Source organism: Lindgomyces ingoldianus (assembly GCF_010093535.1).
Source record: "Lindgomyces ingoldianus strain ATCC 200398 unplaced genomic scaffold BDR25scaffold_43, whole genome shotgun sequence".
Classification (NCBI taxonomy): domain Eukaryota; kingdom Fungi; phylum Ascomycota; class Dothideomycetes; order Pleosporales; family Lindgomycetaceae; genus Lindgomyces; species Lindgomyces ingoldianus.
The window spans coordinates 341,903-354,540 of record NW_022985204.1 but is presented as its reverse complement, the minus strand read 5'-3'; the positions used below and the strand labels follow the sequence as shown (position 1 = coordinate 354,540).

At 48.5% G+C, this 12,638-nt stretch overlaps 5 protein-coding genes across 5 annotated transcripts in view; 3 read left to right on the top strand and 2 right to left on the bottom strand.

Moving 5' to 3' along the window:
- Positions 1-719: 719 nt before the first annotated feature.
- On the bottom strand, positions 720-1,556 carry BDR25DRAFT_346560 (uncharacterized protein; the record flags this gene model as incomplete). Its single annotated transcript, XM_033694154.1, has 2 exons — positions 821-1,556; positions 720-771 (listed from the first exon to the last, which is right to left on the bottom strand). Exons 1-2 carry the CDS (start codon positions 1,144-1,146, stop codon positions 720-722), a joined length of 378 nt encoding a protein of 125 aa, XP_033541609.1. The 5' UTR covers positions 1,147-1,556.
- A 93-nt stretch (positions 1,557-1,649) lies between these two features.
- BDR25DRAFT_337368 (Clavaminate synthase-like protein) lies at positions 1,650-3,652 on the top strand (the record flags this gene model as incomplete). Its single annotated transcript, XM_033693182.1, has 2 exons — positions 1,650-1,749; positions 2,556-3,652. The coding sequence occupies 2 exons, from the start codon at positions 1,650-1,652 to the stop codon at positions 3,419-3,421; spliced, it is 966 nt and encodes a 321-aa protein (XP_033541608.1). The 3' UTR covers positions 3,422-3,652.
- Positions 3,653-6,508: 2,856 nt separating this feature from the next.
- Positions 6,509-7,853, bottom strand: BDR25DRAFT_346558 (short chain dehydrogenase/reductase family; the record flags this gene model as incomplete). Its single annotated transcript, XM_033694153.1, has 4 exons — positions 7,374-7,853; positions 6,802-7,326; positions 6,676-6,759; positions 6,509-6,619 (listed from the first exon to the last, which is right to left on the bottom strand). Exons 1-4 carry the CDS (start codon positions 7,548-7,550, stop codon positions 6,509-6,511), a joined length of 897 nt encoding a protein of 298 aa, XP_033541607.1. The 5' UTR covers positions 7,551-7,853.
- Positions 7,854-8,131: 278 nt separating this feature from the next.
- BDR25DRAFT_337366 (short chain dehydrogenase-like protein) lies at positions 8,132-9,519 on the top strand (the record flags this gene model as incomplete). The annotated part of the gene is made up of 5 exons (XM_033693181.1): positions 8,132-8,518; positions 8,586-8,876; positions 8,932-9,118; positions 9,168-9,223; positions 9,298-9,519. The coding sequence occupies exons 1-5, from the start codon at positions 8,354-8,356 to the stop codon at positions 9,517-9,519; spliced, it is 921 nt and encodes a 306-aa protein (XP_033541606.1). The 5' UTR covers positions 8,132-8,353.
- Positions 9,520-10,637: 1,118 nt separating this feature from the next.
- Positions 10,638-12,638, top strand: part of BDR25DRAFT_337365 (uncharacterized protein) — a gene marked incomplete at both ends in the record, with an annotated part of 3,819 nt that continues 1,818 nt past the window's right edge. Inside the window, 2 exons of the mRNA XM_033693180.1 lie at positions 10,638-12,221; positions 12,274-12,609. Coding sequence (XP_033541605.1) covers positions 10,638-12,221; positions 12,274-12,609 — 1,920 coding nt within the window. The remainder of the gene's footprint in view (positions 12,222-12,273; positions 12,610-12,638) is intronic.

Genomic DNA, 12,638 nt, shown 5'->3' with positions numbered 1-12,638 from the left:
TCGACATGTGCACCAGGTACTCTGATGCCAGAGACGACGCATCGACGATCTCGTTCCCGGACATTATGGCAAAAGGATTGCACGCGAGTTCCAGTCGCTTGAGATATCGTACGAACCAACCACGGCTCGTCATTAATCGCGAAGGTGCCTATCCAAAACCCTAAAGTTAGCCCAAGATGATGAGACGACATACAGGTAGAAACTTGCCGACAGCATGAATATAGTATTTACCAGGCCGAAGCGGCTCATCATTTCTTTGAATTTTCTCCTCGTTTTCATCGTACAATTCAAAGGTAGACGTGAACAACACAAGGATCTCCACCATTGAATAAAGGCTCGTATTCGTTACGCCATTTGTAACAATCAAACCTCCAATCACAGTAGCAGGGTTTTTAGCATCGTAAATGTGGACTGTCCGCCCTCTTGAACGATCTCTCGGGGCCATTGTGATTGTTTGGGGCGATTTCGTAAGGTTAGGTGAATGTGGTGCGATTGGAGACGCCAACAACGGTGATGAGGACGACATGGTGCTTTCTTGGAATGGATTACCATCATCAGGACGACAAAATGCAGGCGCAGGCTGCAATAAGGAAGGCGGTTGAGGATGTAAAGTTGGGAAGTGGAGGCAGGAAAGACGCTGGCTTGGGCAGGTTGAAGTTACTTCAAATTGTTTGTCGGCTAGCTCGACCACGGCTCAACCTCGGCTCAACCTCGTGTGCTCAGGCCTGATTTCGACCCCTCATTGGAAGATCGATCTGAGAACTAAAGTTGCTGAGAATGTGGGTAAATAATACGAATTTTGTATGGAAAAGCTATATACGTTATGCCGCCATTTTCGGCGGCATATGCCACCCTTTTCGTAGGGCGTTGTCGTCGGTGGTGAGTCTGTATAGTGCAGCAGGTGTCCACCCAGAAGTATTGTAGGCCATCGCGTTTAGTCTGTTGTGCACAGAGCCGGATCTTATGGTAGCCATTCTTGTCCTTTCCAGTACCGTCCATCAGATCTTTAAAGGTGACCTCTTGACCATCCTCCCACGTATGGGATAGGATCGCATAGGGCGGGATAGTCTTATCGCTGGCAAAAGCTTCAGGAAGACCAAAGTCGCCAGTGTCGCTATATCTTAAAAGCCGCATAAGTCCCGCCATAGCTAGGGAGAGGAATGCGGTGGGGATAGGCTTTAGCTGGGCTCATTCGTGGTAGCCTAGGTAGAGAGATGCGATCGGCGACTGAGTTACCTCTGTGCGTAGGGCCTGGCTGTTAGGTCGGCGAGCGCATGGAGGTTAACGTTGCGAGACGCTAAGTGATACCAAAGGATTGCATTCAAGCCTTAACGGTAGCTGTGCACCGTCGCGTCACTCGACGTTGTAAGAAGAAGTTGGATCAGGCTGAGATTGCATTGTGGAGTGGGGTGCAGGTGCTTGCAGAGCCTAGAGTGTGGCGTGGCAAGGCCAGCATACAATGGTCGTACAAGGTGGATATGAGCGACGTGCATGAACCCTTTATACACGCTAGCGGGAGGATGGCCGACCCGCTCCTGCCATACCCTTATGCGATGGCGATTTCGTAGGTAGTTGTAGAGAGCTGAATTGGTGACTGGAGGCACCGGCAAAGCTAACTCGGGTCATATGACTGCGGGACTGTGGTCCTCATGTGCCATAGCTCCGCACAGCCAAGACTTGAGCTCTTAATCGATCTGAGTAAATTACGCAGTACTAGTGGTATCGCACTAACCTATATTGGTGATTACTGTAATCAAAGGTACTGATACGCGTAGTGACCTTCCGTGGATCTTCGTGCGATAGCAACCATAACGCTAATAGTAGCTTTTAAATACTATAGTGGAGTTTGAAGGCTCAAGAAAAACTATTCTATAGGTTTTAGTAGCGGTAAGAGCCTGATGATGATGTTGTAGCGGGAGAAGTCTGTTTCGCGATAGAAGGAGACTCTTTACGAAATCAGTCACGGCGACAACCACGCGATTGTAATTTTTGGATGCGAAGGTTCCTGTATGTTTAAAACCACTTATATTATATACGTAACATGAAAATTAAATAGATAATAAGTGTGTGCAGAGTTTGAGTGGTGCAAAGTTGAAGTACCCTTCGTTTTTCTCGGCGCGGGGTGTTTCTCGACCTGCAGTGATGGACGTTACTCGACTTTATCTCGTTAATACCCCTGCTTAGTGGGAGCGGGAACGACCTCCTTGAGCTAGCCCGATATAGATAGAATCACTCCCTATTGCTTATTTCGCGTGCGTAATTTTCGCTACGGAGCTTCTCGTATTTGTGTGCTGCACGTGAATTTAGGCAGCAGCAGTCCCCGCACCTTTGAGTGCAGCTCCACCTGCCAATTACGGTAAGGTTCAGCGGTTGAGCACCCCGACACGTGAGAATGTAGATAATCTTAAGAGGGGTTACTCCGCCTTAACCCAAACCAATAACTTATCTCAGAGTTACATCTACTATGGCTACTCAAACTTCCAAGAACCATTACCCAACTTACGAGTCAACACCTACTCAGTCAACTCCCACTAGAGCAGACCTTTTAAGTCCAGCTCTTACTTTTATCAACCCAATCACCGCGGCTCCATTCTCCGCGATCCGGAATCTCTTTGATTATCTGGCACAGAACCCCGCTTCCGCTGCAGCTCTCAATGATGTGTACACTCTCCGTGGTATCTTCAAGACTGCTGCCACCGAAAACCCCACATGCGACCAAAAGCTTACTGTTGACCTTTCGCCCACTCGAATTGCGCGCATCCCTCCTGGTCTTCAAGTCGAGCTTACCGAACACGGACTCGGTGATATCTTGACTTTCTTTAATACGATCTCGGATCATTATGTCCCACAGGTTATAACCTCTCTTAGCGCTATTGCTGGCCGCGACCTAGCTCCGCTGCACGCCAGCTTCAATGTTAACTTCCGCCTCATTGATTACAACCCCGCGACTGCGTCTCCAAAGAGCCAGAACGGATGTGGCGCCCATACCGACTACGGCACTTTCAGCATCATCTTTCAGGACGGCACTGCAGGGCTCGAGATGGAGGCACCCGAAACACCCGGTACGTGGGTGCCCGTGCCTGGCAACGCGACTGTACTGCTGTGTGGGTGGTGTGCAGTGGTGTTGAGCGGGGGAAAGGTAGCAGCCGTACGTCACCGCGTTCGACGTGTGCCTGGAGTGCGACGATTGTCAGCAGTATTATTTGTGGCACCAGATCTAGATGTTAAGATGGCGCCCGGAGAAAGAGTAGAGGCATTCTCAGAGGCGGTGAATAAGGGACTTTATGATGTGCGTTGGTTTAAAGAGAAAATGGGCAAGAAATGGAGATACCGAGAAGGGAATGAGAACTTGGAGTGTGGGGATGATAGTGCTGAGCAGGATATTGACGTAAGTCAGTTAGTTTGGAAGAAGATTTGCTAAGGGTTTGGAGTCTTGGAATCTTGGAATCTTTTTGTGGTTATGGTTACTTCATCTTGTTGTCCTTTTAACGTTAGTCGTATAAATCCAAAATCTGATGCGCGAACGCTTTCGTCTTGAGCGTTAGGGGGAAAGTCTGCCGAGGAAGAGCCGAAGAGGCTACGATTGCGCTTCTGCTTGCACAACGACGGTGTGGTGCAATTATTCGTATACGGACGCGATGACGAGTCCTTTCTCTTTCAACCAAAGGTCCTTCGGCTCTCAAGAGCAGGGCTACCTTAATGACACACAATTTATAGGTAACATTACACCGTTTAACGCCTCACAGACGCCCCAAGCCACCCGTCGCAGTTTCTCAGACCAAACAAGCATTGCCCACCTGCAGACACAATTAGAACCAGACAGGCTCCAATTCCTTCAACTAGATGAGTGGGACAAGCATAATAGTTACAGAGAGGAGGTGCCCACCTGCCTCCACTACTCAATTAAGTGGAAGGTCGTCCTCAATAACAAGGTAGTGCATCAGGATACAGAGCAAGACGTTGTCCTGATTCCTCTCAAGTATTAGCATACAATTCTTAGGCCTAAGCTCAAACAGCTTCTAGGAAGAAAGTTCAGACCTGGCCAGCAGATGCGATATAACGACACTAATGTCACTGTTTCAGTAACAGACCGTACGCAACGTGATCTAGTCAAGAGCTTTAAGGATCTAAACATCAATTAGCCTATTATATCCAAACAACTCAAGGAGTGGGATGAGCGGCTCCGTTCTGGTAAGAAGCTCTGAGTTGATCTATCCTTCAATTACGTAGACTCGCACCTTAATGCTAGCCCAATTGCTGGTCCAGCACAGCGTGGAAATAAGCGTGGCGCTGCCACACAGAGGATGCTTAACGACCGAGCTACGCAGCTTGATGCAGAACAGGAAGCTACTGGAAATCCCTCAGCCTGGCGCGAAGTGTATGCGTTGATGCGATGTCTAGGCCCACTGTGCGATCTGGGGCCTTGTTGCTGGCGCGACTCTTTTAGCAAGAAGCACTATAACCTAAGGACCCATCATCTTAAGGCCCTGGTTGAATCCGTAGAGCAAGGCAACATTCTTAGAGACCATGACGACATCCCTGAGGGGTTCCGTGAGCAGTTGCAGCTAGAAGAACGTCAACGACAGGAGCGACAAGCTAAAAGCAGTAGCCCGACATCCACACCAAACTACCCCCCCCATTACCATTACTAACGTCTTACCTCAATCCCACCAGTCACCCTTAGTGAACGCCTTAGAGACGACACCAGCAGGTCAGATTGCTGCGCCGGGAAGTTCGTTGGCGATATCCATTCCATAAGCATTTCGTGCTGTGTCCTGTCTTCTCTTTGCTGTACTGTATCAAGGCCAGTTTCTATAGCCGGAATGTGGATCCGAAGGAGGCTTGTGTCCTCTTTGATTGCTTCTATGTTGCCATGGGTGACATCTGTGCCTTCCTTGATCGCTTGAGACAATTTGCTTCGATATGTGAGCAGCCCTATCTTGCAATGCTAATGCAAAGGAAACTAACAAGTGATCTGTTTCGAGGGCCAATTGCACAAGTGTTTTCAAGCGTTCTATTCTTGCCATTATCTCCATAACTTCCTCTTTAACAAACTTCCACAAGAGTGAATGTCCCAACCCCTTTATTCCTCTTTCCTTTACTATTTTAGCCTGCAACTGCTCCAACGCAAACTTGTATTGATCGAGCGGGCCATTTTTCACACCGAGCGCTCGGACTGCCCCATATCAAGGCTCGTTGGAAGTCCCCTCTTCAAACCGGTATCTTAAGGTGATGAGAAGATTATAGAGACTCGATGCCTCAATAGCGCATTGAGCGCGGTCTCTTGGGGCGTCTTTAACGTCGTCAAGATATTTGACCACCTTGCTCGTGAGCTGCAGGATGGCGATAATGCTAGCGGTTACACTGAGCAGATCCATGGCATGGTGGGCCGCGATGAAGGTGGGAGGCAAGCACTATATGGACGAGAGATAGGAACGAGTTGGTGTTAAGGAGTTACAGCATCCCTCAGTTCTCATAATCTTGCAGCGGTCGCAAGGTTGAAGGGTGCTTCAGTGAACAAAGCTCCTCCACGTGCCAAGACCCGCGACAGACAGCCCCACTCATGCGCAAAACGAGGACTGGGCTGAGTAACTTGGAAAATTTTGTAGTGTAGGAATTCATCTGTAGCTCTCGAGTATTTTGCTAGCGCTAAAAAGGAGGGCGGCCGACTCTCACCGGCCACACCCTTGCGAGCTTAAATTGCGATGGAGAGCCACCCTCTTGTCCTGAAGAAAAATCACGTGCGAGAATGGCACCCTTTTCGATATAAAAGGCAAGATGCCAAGAATTTTGCTCTTAAGCAGGACACGAGGACTTGTTACTGCTATACATAGACAGAAGCCGATTTCTCTGGCAATTATAATTATAGAACAATTGAAGACAAATCTGACCGCTTGATTGAAATACGTCTAAGAGACCATGTAGATCGTTGAACTCATACAAAGCTTCCGCAGATGAAATGTTTACAACAACTAAGTGCGCAGCTGTGTTCCGTCAGTTTTTACGCTGCTACAGTGCGAAACTCGCCCTTAAATTCTTTCAATCCTCCCTATATGCCAATGCGCAGGACGGCTGGCCTACTTTTTCACATCTAGATCTCGTAAAAAGCAACATTATATCCCGGCCAATGAACGACGCAAAATATGTCTACGAGATAGTAAGAGCAAATTGGAAGTATATGCCGTGGCTTAATTCTTAGCTTAATATATTTTTTCTCTCATGGGTAGAGTGGATTTACGGAGAGCATACCAGTTAAAGGCTCCTTATTGCGGGAGGCCTGCAAAGAGAGCTCTTCCATTTACCCATTGTTAATTTTTTTTCACGCTAAGAACATCCTGTCGTATAGGATCCAATGCACGGGTTGGAGTGGATTTTTAAAGACTTCGTGTACCTGTAAACTATACTAAATTCCTCTCATTCTAATGCAAGGAAAGGCTTGTAGTGATACTGCATTGCAATCTAACAAATCGATTCTCTTATTACATCTATAATCAAATTATTCTATCCCTTAGTATGTCATAGGTTGAAGACCAAACATTCCGCCATCTGTCAACAGAACATTCCCGTTCACGTACGCGCCTGCTTGAGAAGTGAGGAAGAGAATGGCACCAGCAATGTCCTGAAAGCAAGATCAGTCCCGGTCACATGAAGGAAAGCGAAAGACACTCCACTGACCTTTGCTCCTCCGGTTCGTGTCATGGGATGCACATCTACCGGCATACTACCAGGAACGCTGAAGTCTTTGCCGTCCGAAACTATCTGCGTCTACTGTAAGCATAATAAGAGATTATGGATCTTAACTTGGCTCGCCTCAGTCATCTCTGTGATGTACAGTCCTGGCGCAATGGAATTGACGCGGATGCCCTTCGTTGCAAAGCCAGTCGATAGCGTTTTCGTCAGATGTACGAGCGCGGCTTTGCTAGCGGCGTAGAGGTGGCTAACGTTCTCGTTCCGACTGAACGCTGCCATGCTGGCGACAGTGATGAACTGGCTTTGTATGAAGTCCTTTTTGCCACGGCTCTCCGCATGTGTGTTTCCAGCTTCAAGCAGGTGCATGAATGCAATGAAGGTGTAGTATGATCCCATAAGGTTGATGTCCATAACCTGCCGGTTAGTCTCAAACGGCAGGTTCCACAATTCTTCCTGTATTGAGGAGATAGTAGCGTCAGGGGATCGGGGAGGTAGGCTAGTGATTGGACCTGCGATCCCTGAGTTGGCGATAACTGCGTTGACAAACGGCGTCTGCTTCTCGATCTGTTCCACAGCTGACTTCAGAGACTGCTTGGAGGAGATATCGCAGGTTATCGGAACAAGCGTGCGGTTGGCCTTGACTTCCATTAGCATAAAGAAGGATAGGGATGTGTGAAACGTACAGCTTTCTGTGCCACCTTGTTCAAAGACTCTGCTCTACGCCCCAGGATGAACACTTTAGAAGCGCCATTCTTGTCTAGTGCGAGGGCCATCCATTCTCCAAGACCGCTCCCACCACCGGTGACCACAAAGACCATACCATTGACATTGAAGATGTCGGAAATTCCGAGATCGGCCATGTTCAGGGGTGGAGTAGAAATGACGCGTGGAATATAATGGGTTAGAAGATTGACAGAAGTAAACGGTGATACTGAAGGAATGCCATAGTAACACGCACTCCTTTTATAGCACTAAAGTTTCACCTATTTCCCTATCTTCCTGAGGGTACGGGCCAATCCCCAGGGAGTCGGAGTATCAAGTCGCTCCGTTCAAAAAGGGAATACCGATTCTTCTAACGATTTCCATAAGCTTAACCTCTACGGAGTTTCGCGTAGAGATTGAGTAATCAACTTAGCAAAAGGACAGTTTGACGAAAATGGCTGATTCACGCGATTTTCATGTTTGATGGCTGAGCAACGCAGCGGAAATATTGCAAGATTCCGCGAGCCTAGCTCGTGCATGGCGCTAGCCTCTTATGGCCTTTCCGGAGTCAAAGATATTTCCGCTCCTCCCTCAGCCTTGTCTGCCTACGTGTTTGAAATGAGGAAGAACCGGCATGCTTATATAATTGAAGTGGAATGTCAGCAGATATGAATTATGTCAACTCAGCGTATGCAGTAACCCCTCTCTCTAATTTCAGGAAATGGCGAAAACGGCCACTGCTTGAGTTAATTCCGGCTTCAAGAAAGTTTTGGAAAACACGGAGAGTGAAGAAGGACAAAATGGCGGACGAGGAGGAAATACTTAAGGAAGGAAAGGCCAGGACGATAGAAAGAATGAATATCATACAAGAACCACTTCAACTCACAGACACTTCCAAAACGCAGCATTCAAAACAGGACCCTCATATTACATTATCTTCATCAAGAATAATATACCTACCATGTCTACCGACCGATCTAATCCTGCCCTGGCATACACTTTGCCCTTTCAGCTCACCAAGAAAATCCATCGAGCCGTTCCCACAGAGCTAAACCCGGAGAACTCTGAAAACTCTGCCAAGGGAAAGATCATTGTAATTACCGGTGGAGGGACGGGCATTGGAGCTGTAAGTCTAGGCTCTTGCAAACACACGTTCGACGCTTCAAGTCAATAATTGACATGCCTCATCTTAGGCCGCCGCTAGGGTATGGGTTCGTGCAGGCGCTGAAGGTGTCGTGATAGCTGGCCGCAGGGAGGACGTCCTCGAGAAAACGGCGAAGGAGTTGAAGGCTTTGAGCAAGGGAGCCACTAAGATCCTTGCAGTTCGCACCGATATCACAAAGGAGAAGGACACCGACAACCTCTTCGCCCAGGTTAAAGAGAGCTTTGGTCGTCCGGCAGAGGTTGTACTCGCCAATGCTGCAGCCTTAAGCACTTTACAGAGACCACATGAGGAAACAGTAGAAAATTGGTGGAAGATCTACGTGAGTTGAAGTCGGCGTCTCGAGTGGGATCATACCGTTGTGCTAACCTTCAAAGGAAATCAATATGTTAGGGACGCACAACACAGCGATGAGCTTCATTAGAAGTCAACCCAACCCTAGCGAACCAGTTGGAAGCCTTATCTCAGTCAACAGCGGTTTAGCAGGAATGCTAGAGCCGCTAGTGTCTGCGTACTCGACCTCCAAGCTGGCGGTCCAGAGGTACATGGAATATCTGAATCTAGGTAAGTTAGATGATTTAAAATTCTCTGGCTATGCTGATAGTCGCACTAGAGTATCCCACCTTACGCGTGTTCTCGTTGATGCCGGGCATCGTTGCTACAGAGATGGTATGCTCCCAAGGACATCCCTGTTTTCAAAAAAAAAAAAATGACTGCTAACCCCGGAGCCTTCACAAATGCAGGCTGCTACATCCTTTTTGCCTTACGCTAAAGACGACGCCGAGCAAACGGGGGCACTTGCCTTGTACCTGTCATCTCCCCGCGCTGATTACCTGAAGGGTTCCATGACGAGCATCAATTGGGACATTGACGAGATGGAAGCACACAAGGGAGAGATAGAGAAGGGCCTCCTCAAGATTAAATGGCATCCCATACTTCCAGTAAGTGGTGGCAGTGGGTTCTAGGATGATTGCAATCTTCGAATGGTTTCCGTTAATAGACGAGGCACGGACTTTGAAGTTAGGGTAAATAAGTAGACTTTATTAGATCCTGAAGTTTGCTTCTTATGTATAGTCACAAGCAAAATCGACTTCCGCCCGAAGCCTACCCTCAGATCGTTCCTCACTATTCGCCAAGGCGTTTTTAAGTAACACTACCCCACTTACTATTAGATCCTCCCACTTCCAAATAATACTGTGTAACCAGGCTAAGCCACCATCTACTAGTGCCTGTACCTCTCTATGTATCACAGCCACCCTAGAGGTTCCAACACCAACACAACACGCTTCCGCTGCACCGCCACCAAGCCTTACATACTGCTTTAAATGCGCTTTACACGGTCGAATCTGATTGTATTTATCATTAATCTCGCCTCCTGTTGCTATTAGTTATCCGTCTACGTTATTGAATAGTGTCTTTGGATATCTTAGAGAAGTGATATGGAATTGCATCCCTGCTCCAGAATTCTAACAACTAAGGCTGCATCTGGACTAGGTCGGCCCAACAGGATGGTAGTCAGGATTTAAGAAGCAGTAGGATTGAGAATGTCTAACCGTCCCAAAATCTCTCTCCCCATATTTGTTTCCAATGAGTGCCTTGCGTCCTTATCATCCCCCACGCCATCGGAACTGTGAGATGTCCCTTCCTGTGACTACTAAGTGCGTCTCCGTCCGAGCACTTCCTTTGAAGAAGATGCAAGGGTAGTCTCTAGGACACTAATTCCTTTTTATGGGCTAGTCAGACCCGTTGAAGAGTTCAAGTCAATGCTGCAGTGTGATGCGTGGCTTGGAGGGATTCTTCATCACAACGTCTCGGCACTGCGGCTGAACCGAGGCCTCAGCTCAAAGTCTCAACTTCGGAAGGGCGATTGCGCGACCCAACCTTAGGCCTTACAATACCCTGATTCCACGGGTCCTACTACAAGCAGATGTCCAACACCAGAGTGCCCGGCCACGAAGGGAATGATAGACGTGCGACCGGGCACCGTTACAAGCGTGTCCGTATAGGCAGCGGCGCTAAAGTACAGCTAGGAGATATTAACCATGTTGGTGAGTATATAGTAAAAACTCAGACAAGAAGGAGGATGCTAAGCGGACATCTTGGGCAAGATTGGCCCCTCGGTCGATTACCAAACGCCGAGGACGCACAGTTTAACTCGTACGCTACACAAGACGAACCCACATGCCTACCTAATACGCGCGTCGACCTTCTGAACGAGATCTACAACTGGGCTAATGGGCAAGACGAGCGCTGCCTCTTCTGGCTCAGCGGCTTAGCCGGTACGGGGAAGTCAACGATTGCACGCACTATCGCTCGCAAATATGCCAACCAGGGTTGTCTTGGTGCCAGCTACTTCTTCTCAAGAGGCGGAGGAGACGCAAGCCGTGCAACCAAGTTCGTCACTAGCATCGCCGTCCAGCTCGCGCAAAACGTGCCGGCCCTTGATCAACACATCTGCGATGCTGTCACAAAGTGTCCGGATATTGCGAATCAGTCTCTGCGCGACCAGTGGCACCAGCTCGTCCTCGGCCCCCTTGCAAAGCTAGACGGTAGCGGCCGCAGATCCTCGTATATCCTAGCAGTTGATGCGCTTGACGAGTGTGACGACGACAACAACATCCGGATCATTGTGCAGCTCCTGGCGGAGGCTCGCTCATTGGAAACGGTCCGGCTGTGCGTTTTTCTGACGAGCAGACCCGAAATCCCGATTCGATATGAATTCGGCCAGATCCTGGACACAAAGTACCAAGACTTTGTGTTGCACAATATATCGGCGTCAATCGTCGACGACGATATCACTGTTTTCCTGGAATATAATCTCAGGCTTATTAGACAGCAGCAAAGTCTAGATGATAGCTGGCCGGGCGCGGAGATCATCAGAACTTTAGTCCAGAGTGCAAGTGGTCTGTTCATCTGGGCCGCAACCGCTTGCCGGTTCATCGACAAAGGGCTATTCGCCGACGAAAGGCTACAAACACTTCTTGAGGGCAGTACCTCTGTTATTGCTAATACTCCAGAACAACACCTTAATAAGCTTTATATCGATATTTTGAAGAATTCCGAGAAGCCAGGCTTTATGGAACAAGAAACAGAAAAGTATCGTAGTTTACTAAGGTACATTCTTGGAAGCATTTTAACTCTTTTCTCCCCCCTCTCAGTCAAGTCTTTGAGCACGCTGCTCTTTATGGGGACAAAGGTAGATCAGGTGCTGAGGGATCTTCACGCCATCTTGGATGTCCCTAAGGACCAAACCCAGCCACTTCGTCTGCACCATCCTTCGTTTCGCGACTTCCTCCTGGACAGAGAGAGATGTGGCGATCCAAACATTTGGGTAGACGAGAGGCTCGCGCATCAGACCTTAGCTGATAACTGCATTCGGCTCATGTCAAGCTCTCTTAAACAAGACATCTGTAGCGTTAGCGCTCCTGGAGTGCGTGTGACTGATGTAGAAAGTGCCCAGGTGAAGCAGTGTCTGCCTCCAGAGGTTCAGTACGCATGCCTCTATTGGATACAACATTTCCAGAAGAGCGGTAATCCGTTTTCTGACGACCACCAAGTCTACCAGTTTCTAAGGGTCCATTTCCTGCACTGGTTAGAGGCGCTAAGTTGGATGGGGATGGTCTCTGAAGGGATACACGCAATTGCCTCTTTAGAGTCTATTACTCTAGTGAGTCCATCATAAGCTATCAAGCTTATTATCCGACTAACTAATTATTTAGGCTAGCGACTGTCCTAATTTATACGCGTTTACCCATGATATGAAGCGTTTCATGCTCTACAACCGGCCGGTGATTGAGCGTGTCCCGCTTCAAGTATATTGTAGTGCGCTTGTGTTCGCACCGATGATGAGTCTAATAAAAAGGCAGTTTGAAGCTAAGATGCTTGGGTGGATGGAAAAAGTGCCAAAGGTTGAAAAGCATTGGAATGCCTTACTGCAGACGCTCGAGGGCCATTCGAGTCGGGTCGGGGTGGTGGCCTTTTCGCCAGACGGCAAAGTGCTAGCGTCGGCCGACGACGACGGGACAGTCAAGCTATGGGACGCCCGCACGGGAGCGGTGCTGCAGACGCTCGAGGGCCATTCGAG